This window comes from Meriones unguiculatus, chromosome 8, assembly GCF_030254825.1.
Source record: "Meriones unguiculatus strain TT.TT164.6M chromosome 8, Bangor_MerUng_6.1, whole genome shotgun sequence".
NCBI classification, from domain to species: Eukaryota; Metazoa; Chordata; class Mammalia; order Rodentia; family Muridae; genus Meriones; species Meriones unguiculatus.
In genome coordinates this window covers 72,505,501-72,517,650 of record NC_083356.1, presented here as the reverse complement: position 1 = coordinate 72,517,650, position 12,150 = coordinate 72,505,501, and the positions used below count along the sequence as shown (strand labels likewise).

The window sequence follows — 12,150 nt, the reverse complement described above, 5'->3', positions numbered from 1 at the left end:
GTAACATTTCTGACTTAAATATTCTCACTCTTCTTCCTGTGGAGGGACATTTTAGCTGGAGCCCAAGGTCTTCTGCATTCTAAGTAAGTGTTACAGGCTCAACTCCCTACACTCTTGTTAGATGAAAGCCAATTACTGGAATGCCATTTTAAAAAAGGAATCAAACAAAACCAGTTTTTTTCCAAGATGAAGGTCAAGAGGATAAAGAGGAAGAACACATATTCCTTATCTAGACCTGTACAGTTATGTCCATATGATTTCTACTTGGCTCATTCAAATAATATTAAGGTAACCATATACTAGCACAGGATTTTTAAAAATTCAAGCTTTATTACTTTTTTTGGGCACTGTAGTCAACAATGAAAATGCTTAGTCCATTCAAGTGTACCAGTGAGAATATGAGCCACAGAAGGCCCTCTGCATGCAGGACTAGATCTGCGACACTGCCTCTGCAGTACAAAAAGAGTCAGTCTGTTCGCAAAACAAATACCAGCTTCCAGCTGAGACAGTCAGCTCCTCCTACAGACCAATGCATTCACTGCTGATGATCTTCGGCTTACACCTAATGCTGTAAGCCATATGTCACCCCATTTCAATTTTTGTCAGAAAAACAACAAAAAGGAACCTCATTCAATACAGCATCCCTAGGCACCCAGGAACCAAATTCCAAAAAAAAAAGACAAAGTACTCTAGAGTTGCATGTGTCCAGTCCTGATCACGTGCCCACTACCTTGATGCACTCTGGGGTTCAGTCCATACCAACATCATACATGTCCTCTGAATAAACAAATACTTTACTAGCCATAAAGTGTAAAATACTTTACCTCACACCCAGACTGCACAGATTAGCTTCAAACATTGCATGATACCTTAAAGGGAGTCTTAAGAGATTTCCTTTCCGGCTGTGTGTGACAGGATTGGGGCAGGGAGTGGAAGTGAAAATGGCGGGCTCACTCCAGGTCAGAGTGAAGCAGATAAAGCATCACCAATTTCCTGAAATAGCAGAGACAACGGGCACAGCCAAGAGCTCGGTGCCTCTTGTAAAAGTTAGAAAGGCCAGTTCTGTTGCTGTCTGTGACACATACAGAAACTACCAATCTGACAAGAGACTGACAAAAAGCTATGAACTATGAAAATCTTAATCACATGGTGCAAATATATAAAAACACATTGACAAATTTCTAAATCTGACATGATTTCTTCCAAACCCGCTGTCTCAGTTGCTTTATTGGTGCCCCTCCTGCAACATAATGTGATGACTGGTGATGGAGGGACATCAGGAGCGCCAGAAGGAGGATGTCAGAAAGCCTTTGGGGACAGGAATCTCCCTGCGCTGCAGACATTTCTGAATGTGAAAGATGAAGAAAACAGGGTAAGTTTCTGACAAAATTGCATCTAGCATTTAACAATGGGAAGACGTTGAAGGACAAGGCCCAGACCAAAGAAAGAATGGACAAAAGGAAAAAGTCTGATGGGTCTGTGGAAGACTGAAGAAGAAGAAGAAGAAGAAGAAGAAGAAGAAGAAGAAGAAGAAGAAGAAGAAGAAAAAAAAAAGAATTATTAGGCCCACCCACCCATTTCCCCATAGATGGCCTCATCTGCCACCATCACTATTTTATAGGCTCCTAGAGTCTGGCTGTCAGTGGGCTACTTGACAGATGTAATACAGAACTCTAGATGATCGGCTAAAATAAACCTTTTTAAAATGTCTTGGTACTTGGAAATAGAGGAAGAGTCCAACTGAACATGCAATATGGTTTCATGGACTTAGCAGCCACACCCAAAAGCTCCCTACACCCGAGACTGACAGAAGACCCTTGGTTGACAAGGAATACAAGTCTGTGAGAGATTCGCTACACATACCTTACTGTCTACTATTCTTTGAGGATAGTTACCTGATAGGCAGTGTGGAGAATGGATATAGGGACAAAATGGCATACTTTGGTCTAAAAGGCAAGGGGAATTAAGAACAACAAGCAGGTGTGTGGAAAAATAGAAGACACAGCTATCAGGTCTGGAGGCCCAAGATTACGAGACACAAGTATGTCTCAGGCTACAGTTTAGGGCACGTTGGAATGGAATCTTACCTCCAAGAACTGCTTTAGACGTATGAAAGAACCCATCTGTCCTGAGCTTGTGATGGCTTCAATTCTATAGGGAGAGAGAGAAAGACTTTTGAGTCCTACCTGTGAAACATCTCCATTCTCTGATTAGGTGAGGACTAGATCTTCTGGCTCTTCTAAAGAATGCTGGCTGCTTTCCAAAGGGTCCTCGCCATTCCTCCAAAGGTACAAAGGAGAAGGACACACTGCTCTTCCTTGATTCTTGGTGATCAGGTAGGAAAGTGCCTTCTCCCTACTTGAAACTCCAAAGAATTTAGAAGAGTACTTCAAAGTCTGCCCTAGGCCCTCTGCATATACATGTTATGCTTGTTGGCTAGGGTTTTAGGGGGACTCCTGACAGTGGAACTGAGAGTTCTCGGACTCATTTGCCTGCCCTTGGGTCCATTTTCCATCTACTGGGTTGCCTTGTCGAGTCCTGACTGAAGGTTTGTGCCAGGTCTTATTATATCTTGTTATACCATGATTGGTTGATGACCTTGGGAGTCGCTCTTTTCTAGGAGGGGGAGTCCAGGGAGGTGAGGAGTGGATCTGGAGTAGAGGGGAGGTGGGACTAAGAGGAGGGGAGGTGAGACTAAGAGGAGTGGCGGGAGGGGAAGTTGCAGTTTCGATGTATTGCATGAGAGAAGAATAAGTAAACATAAAAGAAATTACAAAGAAAGCTGAGACAGGAGGTCTGAGGAGCTCTGGGACAGTCTGGACTACAGACTCTCACAAAACAAAACAAAACAAAGGAACAAGAGAAAACCAAAATTAAAAACTCAGCCAGCCAGGTGTGGTGGGGCACACCTTTAAACTCAGCACTTGGGAGGCAGAGGCAGGCAGATCTCTGTGAGTTTGAGATCAGCCTGGTTTACAAAGTGAGTTCCAGGATAGCCAGGGCCACCCACAGAGAAACCTTGTCTCAAAAACAAAACTCCCTCAAGCCAAGAGAAAAATAATTGTATATATGTATATTGTACTAGCATTTTAGAATTCATGGTGCCTGGCTTCCAGGTGTTACCTCTAACTCCCCAGTGGTGTGCTCACAAGCCTATACCTGGGGAAGTAGTCCTCTTTGATGAGAAGTATCACCTTCCAGAACTGGACCTGGTACTGCTTCATAAGGGCGTTCCCACACACCTAGAGGGAAGACAGACTCATGAGCAGGGGACAAAAACTAACTCATGAGAGAAGCACACTCACACCTTTGCCTGTTGAAACATCTCAGCCATGGCATTACTTAGCTATCTAAGGAACAGATGAAAATCCTCAACTTTCTATGTGGGGTGGGGTGTTGGAGTTCACTTGTGAGGATGATCTGGTAGGCTTAAGGACCCAAGTCTATCCGTGACATTAAAGAAAACTCCAGCCATCAATGATGGTGGTGGTGGCGGCGCACGCCTTTGGTCCCAGCACTAGGGAGGCAGAGGCAGTTGGATCTCTAAGACTGAGGCTAGCCTGGCCTACAGAGAAAGTTCCAATTAAAAAAAATTATATATATACATACATACACACACACACACACACACACACACACACACCTAAGTCAAATGTAAAGGCTTAACAAACACTTATTTTGCTGTACTGAACTGTCTGAAGGCATGGTACTCCTCTTAGCCTTAGTAAGAATACAGAATGCTGCTTGTCTCAAAGACTCAGGCTCCATATTAATCTACTATCACGTCAGGAATAACTAGGAATTATTAGAATTATAGGCCCAAGGGCCTCATATTTGTCAGGACATGAACCCTGAGCATTCATTAATTTGAGGCAATGCCTCACTGGGTAGCCCAGGCTAGTCTCAAACTTGTGATCCTCTTCCTGAGCCTCCCTTGTGTTGGGATTACCACCATGAAGTACCACGCCCAGTTCCCTTAAGCTTACTTCAGAATCAGCCCCTTCAGCTGCAGGTGGAGGTGCATGCCTTTGATCCTATTACTCAGGAGGCAAAGGCAAGTAGATCTCTTAGTTCCAGGCAAGCCTGGTCTACATAAAAGTCCCAGGCCAAGCTGGGCACAGTGGTACATGCCTATAATCCTGGCACTCACAGTGCACAAAACGAGCTTACAAAGCATGAACATTTATGGAAAACTAGACCCAGGGACTGTGTTGGTACCTGGTGATCTAGTTCCTGTTTCCAGGGTCTCAGGAGACTGGCCTGCATAGTCTACTGTGGTTCCACTATATCCCTAAAATGAATTGTGCTTTTTACTTAGGCTAGGGTGTATATATAACTGTAGAGGGCAAAAAGTGCTTGTGCACACAGAGAAGCACTGGAGAAGCCAAGAAAGTTCAACTAGCAGGCACTCTTCAAAGACAAGGGATATTTAACCTGTCCTCCTCCTGGAATGCTGGGAATACATGTACTTTACAAGCTGGTGATCACTGGCTCTCTGATGACCCAGGCTCTGCCCATATCTTCCAGAATTTATGTTTTACTTATCCCAGGCCCTTTCCCCCTAAACTTTGAGTGTTTGAGGCCATAAAACTCATCCTTGTGAGAGATGTCATTTGTACTTTACAACAGTCTAAGTGACTTTCATGTTACCTCAGGGCCAGGAAAATCCTGATTCCCACAGGGATTATGTTTACCTCTGTCATTTCTCCCCAGACTTTTATCTTAAGGATTGTTTCTAAGTCAAGAAGAACCCATTGTGTGGATGAAGCCATATGTATTTGTAAAGAGCATCAGTGCAAAATATCTTAAACTTTGTTGTATTCACAGGACTATGTTAATTGTTATCTGAAAACTTTTTCCCAAACCAGTGCTATGCTTAAATATGGCAAAAATATACCAGCTGATATCAGACTCTTGAAGTCCTGGCCCAGCACCTGTTACCTAAATTGTGCTGAACCGAGTCTCATTCTTCCCTCACCTGGATCGTTTCCCTTGCTAGCTGTAAAGCCTGGCCTCCTGTAGGGTCCCCACAGACATTAAAAAGAGAAAAAAAAAAAAAAAAAAAAAAAAGGCGTATCCTAGCCTAACTCAAAGAGAAGTCAAGAATCCTGAGAGAAAAAGCTGAAGCTACGTTTGTCCTATGGCTTAGGGAAAGCTAGATGACAGTGGCTTAATACTGTTCACTACTTGGCTCCACTTCTATGTTGCTTCTCCATTCATTTCACCCAGTGTCCTAAGACCACCTCAACCACTGGCTTTCTCTCATTTGATAACAGAATTACCTCCAAGAAGTCGAACAGGAGAGTGGCTGTCACGTCTGACAGAGGCTCCATGTTTAAGATCTGTGCCAACCAGCGCCAGCCATGATTTAAGCCGTGAGGATGGGCCTGGAAGGAAAGCAGCTGTGTCATGACTTTATCTCATTTTATTCACATCATAAACTCTCAATGTAATCACTCAGTCACTGAACATGAACCCGAGATCATCTGGCCCAGGAATATAGGACAGAGCAGAAACAACAAAGGCTGAGGAAATCCTTTTCAGAACTATTCTGTTCTACTCACAGGCTCTCAGACATTTGTCAAAAGGTTCTTGAGAAATATGAAATCATATTCGAGGACTCCATGGCCATTATCATCATTAACATTTTTTGTTTAGAAAGGGTATTAACTTTGGAGCCCAGGCTGACCTCACTTACAGCAATCATTCCTGGCCCACGATACTGGGACACCCTGCCTCAAAATAAGGCCTTTTTTCACTTGCCAGTTCCCATAAGTAGCTCTGCTCTGCCTATGCTTCAGCCATGATGCTCTGCTTCACCATGGCTCCAAAAGAAACTGGACCAAGGGAAAGTAAGAGCTAAATGCTTAAAAAAAAAAAAAAAAAAAAGCTAAAAGCTCTAACAAATGCTGTAATGCATGCACAGGCTCCCACCAAGTAACGTAGAAATTTCTTCCTTGTAAGCTGTCTTGGTGACAGAGCTGACTAACATAAAGGCCGCATTTGCTGTGGATGCTGGACTCCTATTCCTTAGTAATGGCAGGCCTGTTCCACTACCTGCTGCCGGTTTCCATATGGCCACTGGAGCTGGATGATGGCGGCATACAAACGGATCATCCCAGACATTCGTTTTAGGAAGTTGTCCTGTTGTTCCACCTTAGAATCCGTCACTTGGTAGCCAAGCATTCTATGTGTGAAGATAAGATTAAGAACACCAACACCAAAATTAGGGTGACAAAGAGGTTTCCTTCTATGGCTAAAAGTACTACTAGTTACACTTTGCATTATTATTACTTATTATTATTATATCTACACAAAGCACTGGTACCCACGATCAAATATCTGAATAAAAGACAACTGGAGCTGGGCACAGTGGCACACACCTGTAATCCCAGCACCTGGAGAGGCAGAGACAGAGCTATCTCTGTGAGTTTGAGGCCAGCCTGGTCTACAAAGTGAGTCCAGGTCAGCCAAGGCTACACAGAGAAACCCTGTTCCAAGGGGAGTGGGGAGAGAACTGCTTCAGTAGTTCAGAACACTGGCTACTCTTCCAGAGGTCCTGAGTTCAATTCCCAGCAACCTCATGGTGGCTCACAACCATCTATAATGTGATCTGATGCCCTCTTCTGGCGTGCAGGTGTACATGCAAATAGAGCACTCATATACATCAAACAAACAAACAAATCTTTAAAGGCAAAAGAAAACTACTTCAGTGCTGGCTACTTTTATGTCAACCTGACATAAGCCAGAGTTACCTGAGAAGAGGAAACATGAATTGAGAAATGCCTCCATAAGATAGCTAAAGGCAAGCCTCTAAGGCATTTTCTTAACTCATGATTGCCGAGGAAGGGCCCAGGTCCCTGTGGGTGGCGCTGCCCAGGCTGGTGAGCCTGCGTACTGTGAGAAAGCAGGCTGAGTAAGCCAGGAAGGAGCACCCCTCTATGGCCTCTGCACCAGCTCCTGCCTCCAGGTTGCTGCCCTCCCTACTTTCCATGACAGACTGCGTTGTAGATGCGAGAGTGAAATAAACCTTCCTCCTCAAGTGGCTGGTCATGGGATTCCTCACAGCAACAATGACCTTGACTATGACAGTGTCTCAATGAGATTTCAATGATTTACCCTATTCTGTAAAGCCGTAAGATGAATAAATTATAAGATTCCTGGATCCCACATCCAGTATTCTTCCCTGTAAGCTATGGTGATTATCAATTATCACCCCCAAATCTACAAATCCTAAAATAAGTCCAGTTTGCATGAAAAAACGTAACAGTTTTACCCTTTTATGTGAAACCGGGTTCTTGCTATGTTATGTACCCCAGGCTAACCTGAACCTCACTTGCCTTAACCTCCCAAATGCCGGGATTTCAAGTGTTCAATATGAATCATGGTTCAAGACATTCTGTTTCTGACAGGACATTTAAAGTACAAAGGAAGACCTGAAAGAGTGAAAACATTCACATTCTTATGTGCTACGACTCTCCCCAGAGTGAGTGAGAAAGGAGAAACAGTTTCACCGTTGATAGTCCTCCAAAGCCATCCCTTCCTTGAAAGCTGGGTAGAAAGGAACAGAGTATGGACACTTCTTGTGGAGATGAGCAAGGATAAGGTCTCCCACTTTGGGGTGGAGCTCCCAGATACCAGATGCCACCACTGCAATGGGGAATGCTGCTTCATGGTGAGCGGCCACTTCCTCCTCACCTTGTTTCTAGGAGCACAAAGATGGGCACAACTTCAAATTACTATCACAGCTAGGCTTAACACTGTGTACCAGCTTCTTCCGCCCACCCTCTACAACGAGGTTTCTCACCACAAATTTCTCTGCCAGTTTGTACTGGACAAAGTCCAGTCCCTGAGGGTTAAGAGTGACAGACACGGAATGCCCACCAGATTGAACAGGCTTTCCAGAGAGCAGGCTATGGATCTTTTCAAAGACCTCCTTCAGCTTGGAACCTGGGTAGGAAAGAAAAATCAATAAAAAGATGAAACTGTAGTTGGATATAGTTGTGCACACCTATACCAAGTCTAGCACTTGGGAGAAGGCACAGAAAGCTCAGGAACTCAAGGGTAGCCTAGGCCATGTAGTGAGTTTGAGACCAACAGTCTACATGAGACCCTGTCTCAACTATATGCAACATCATGTCAATCTTTTTCAAAATGTAGTGACAAAGCAAAGCCTCTACAGAAATCCATTTTATAGAAGTTTAGAATTTAAGTTCAATCACTATTGCTTTAGATATATAATGGAGGGCTGAGGAGATGTCTCAGTGGAGAAAGCGCTCATTGCAAGCATGAGCTGTGCTTGGATCCCTAGCATCCACGTAAAATCTGAGTGTGACAGCACAAGCTTGTAAACGTAACACTAGCAGGGTGGAGACAGCCACATGCTGGGGACCCACGGACCAGCCAGTCTAGGAAAAAGGTTAGGTTCTGGGTTCAGTGAGAAACCTTGTCTCACTGTACATGATGGAGCAATTACAAATCCACACTGCTTTTGCGGAGGAGCTGATTTTGATTCCCAGCACCCATGGTGGGGTCTCACAACCCCTAACTCCAGCTCCAGGAAGATCTAATGCCTCTGTATTAGAGGCCACTTCACCTACATGCACATACCTACACATAATTCAAAATAAATCTTTAAAAATAAATAAATATGGGTTAGGAGATGACTCAGTGGTTCTGAGAAGTGGCTACTCTTCCAGAGGGCCCAGCACCAACATGATGGCTCAAAACTTGTATAACTCCATTTCCAGGGATCTAATACTGTCTTCTGGCCTCCTGAGTACCAGGCACACACATGGTACACAGACATGCACAGGCAAAACATTCACATACATAAAAATAAATAAATCTATCTTTTAGTATTTAAATAAATAAGTCAGAGAACTGAAGGAAGATTGCCAATTTTTGGCCTCCACACATGCATGCACAGGTGAGCATATAAGGAGCACACACAAAAAGGACATATGCCAGGTGTGGCAAAACCTTTAATCCCAGCAGAGGCAGGTGGATCTCTGTGAGTTCAAGGCCAGCCTGGTCTACAAAGCAAGTCCAGGACAGCCAATGCTACACAGAGAAACCCTGTCTCAAAAAAAAAAAAAAAAAAAAAAAAGCAAGCAAACAAAAAGGACATGTAACAGTCAAGCTCATGCTGTGTTATGTTAGGGAATGCAAAGTACACAAGTGACAGCACAACTCTGAAGGAATCACTTTGGGGCTGAAATTGACACATAAGGCAGAAGTGAGAAAAAAACTATTAAACAGAATTACAAATCTCGGGGGTGTGAGTCATTGGCACCTCTAAAAGAACCTTCTAAGGGTCTTCCGTGGTTTGGCTGATGTCTCTCCCTGAGGCTGGCATTCCTTCATCCTTAGAGACCCAGAAGTGAATTCCTGGCATGACTTAGATTTTTAATTGTCTGCCAAATGTCCATGCTTATTTATGCTTAGTCCATAGCACTATTCCATACACTACTTTGAAGCTAGATAATTTCTAAGAGATGGAGCCTAGAATGAGGTCTTCAGATGAGCAGGGACAGATCCTTGAAGAATCCTAAAGGACTCTCTCCCATCTGTTTTTCATTTCCCAGCTACCAGGTCCATGGTTTTTGCCCAGTATTCCCCCATGATGACTTGCCAAAAGCAAGATGGCTAAATCACAAACCAAACCCTCTAAAACTATAAACCAAAATAAACCTTATTTTTATAAATGTAATACCTCATAAGTTTGTTACAGTAATGGAACACTGACACCTACATTTACTAATATGTATGTAGAAGAAAGAACCCATGGACTCCAAACCCCACAACAGCTACAGTAAATCAGCCAATGAAGAGCCAGTTCCTTGAAGTGGTTGTTCCTGCAACAGTGCATACGGGGGCCTTTGACCTGATGCCTGAACCAAAGACAAGTAATCTATGAAATGGGGATGAAGAAGAACAGGAAAGATGGGAAAGATAATTACAACTTCTCCTTCCCCTAGCTTCATTCTTGCCACTGAGCTCTATAAAATACTGTTGTGAATATTATTAGAATAAATACTGTCTTTATCTGTGCTTAAGCAGATCTGAATTTGTTTTCATAACTCTAGTACCTACAATTGAAGGTTTAATTAACCAGCATCTCCTGATGAAAATACTTTGTGAAGTTCCTAATCATCTCAGAAGTGATTCTTTTACTAATGACTCAAAATATCCCATAAGCCACAGATGCAGCACGAAACAAAAAATGATTAAGAAGATATCCCAGAACCTACAGGATGAGTAATTTCAGAAAATACGAACTTATTTGGATATTAAACGTGTCATATTCTACCACTATTACTGACAGCTTGCAAGAGCCCTACAAGCTGATTCTCACAACCAGCCCCTCTCTGTTCCATGCCTCATGTGGCTACTATACCCACTCACCCGTGTCCACTTATAAATATTCCCTAAATTCTTCATGTTTATTGGGGGCTTAGTGAAAAGAATGAAGTTATATTTCCTCTGCTCATTTAACCTTACTGAGTGCTAATTGCAGAGCATGCTGGGTCTCAGCAGGCTCACAGCAGAACAGGAAGACACATGCAGATTGCTCCCAGTTCCAGCTTAAGTGCCTGAGCTCTTTCAGACTACTGGCTACTTAAAGGAAACAGGAGGAAAAGAGGCACAGAGAAGATAAACTAGTTAGTTAGGAGGGAGTTAAAACACATCTAGGCAGAGAAGTTCCTAATATGGCTGCTAGAGACCCTGAAGCTTGGAAGAAAGGAATGAACCAGGACAGAATTAGAAGTCAGTGGTATAAAAGTAATGTTTGACACCACAGGGGCTAAAAGGATAAATACAACTGTGGGGTGACAGCAAGTCTCTGGGAAGCACTACAGTCAAGGCAGGGCCAAGACAGAACTCACAAAGGAAAAGGGAGAGCAGAACCTGTGGAGTAGTGTTGTCAAAGTCAGGAGTTGTTTTATAGAGAAGCCTACAGTCCACAGGCCAAATGGAAACACTAGCTAAATCAGATATTGATCCGAAGGCAGAAGAGCAAGGGATGCTGGGATATGAACGACTCGGCACATATAAAGGCTGAGAGAAAGTAACTGCAAAAAGAACCATGCTCAGGAAGCAGAGAGAACGGCAATGAACAAAGTTGCAGGAGACAGAAAGGATGGAAACAAAGGTAGACTTTTAGAAGAGTTGACTAGGGCAAGACCCTCAGTTTCTAAAACAGACTGACGTATATGCTGCTTCTGTTTCCTGGCTGCAGCTGAAGAGACTGTGTAGTGCCTGAGGGTAAGGAACAAAGATAAGCAGGAGAGAGCAGTCAACACCCTCTATGACTGTCAAAGGAAACCACACTTACAATCCTCAATGTGCTATGTATTTATAGTCTGCCCTGCTCCACAAAGAATTTCAGGCAACAAAGGGTTATTAGTAAGCTCGGTCAAATGGCCTCAAGGGCACTATCTACAATGCTCCTGTGCTTTTTTTGGCAATAAGTTGAGAGGGCACGGAGGCACATAGTAAGCAAGAGGGCTCCCTAGTCGCTCTCCTATTTCTTGATGGTACAGCCTGAAATCTGGAGGCTTCCTCATCTACAGCTGTGCAAAACTGAAATGAAGCCTGGCTCTAAAGGGTCTCTGTCTGGTCTTATTCTCTACATCTCTGGCAAAGGAGAGTATTAATATGTCAATCTTGGAGTTTGGAAAAGCTAAGACAGGGACAAAACAGGGCAAAAGCAAAGACTTCTTAGATGGGTCCCATTTTCCTTCCCAAGTTCTCTTTATGAGGTGTACAGTAGCAACTTTCAACTTTACACTTAAAAAGCCATCCAAGGACCATGGGCCAGGAAACTTCCTCACCAGTACTCACTGGTGGAGTTTGCCTAGCCTGTCTCTATAAAGCCCTGGGTTAAACTACCAGCAACACCTGAAAAATACAAGTACACAAAATCAGAAATGGCAGTGTACTCCTTTAATCTCAGCAGGAGGTAGAGGCAGTGGGAATCTCTGTGAGTACAAGGCCAGCCTGGGCTACAGAGTGGCTACATAGCGGGACCCTACTCCAAGACACCTCCTAGTGATTATTAAAATCATTATAATCAATTTACAACTAATACATAGCTTATTAAAAAAATGAATCAGGGGACTGAAAAAATGGTTTGGTGGTTAAGAG

The 12,150-nt window shown here is 43.4% G+C and overlaps 1 protein-coding gene across 3 annotated transcripts in view; it reads right to left on the bottom strand.

Annotated features, from left to right (window-relative positions):
* The window catches only part of Gle1 (GLE1 RNA export mediator), a 30,259-nt gene that overhangs the window by 5,808 nt on the left and 12,301 nt on the right, over positions 1–12,150 (bottom strand). For 2 of the 3 annotated variants that reach the window (XM_021645296.2, XM_060389842.1), the window contains 6 exons: positions 7,808–7,950; positions 7,515–7,705; positions 6,058–6,187; positions 5,283–5,387; positions 3,160–3,242; positions 2,088–2,151 (listed from right to left, as the gene is read on the bottom strand). In XM_021645296.2, coding sequence (XP_021500971.1) covers positions 2,088–2,151; positions 3,160–3,242; positions 5,283–5,387; positions 6,058–6,187; positions 7,515–7,705; positions 7,808–7,950 — 716 coding nt within the window. Of the gene's footprint in view, positions 1–310; positions 1,346–2,087; positions 2,152–3,159; positions 3,243–5,282; positions 5,388–6,057; positions 6,188–7,514; positions 7,706–7,807; positions 7,951–12,150 lie in introns of those variants that run through there. The other variant, XM_021645371.2, reaches the window with a different exon arrangement.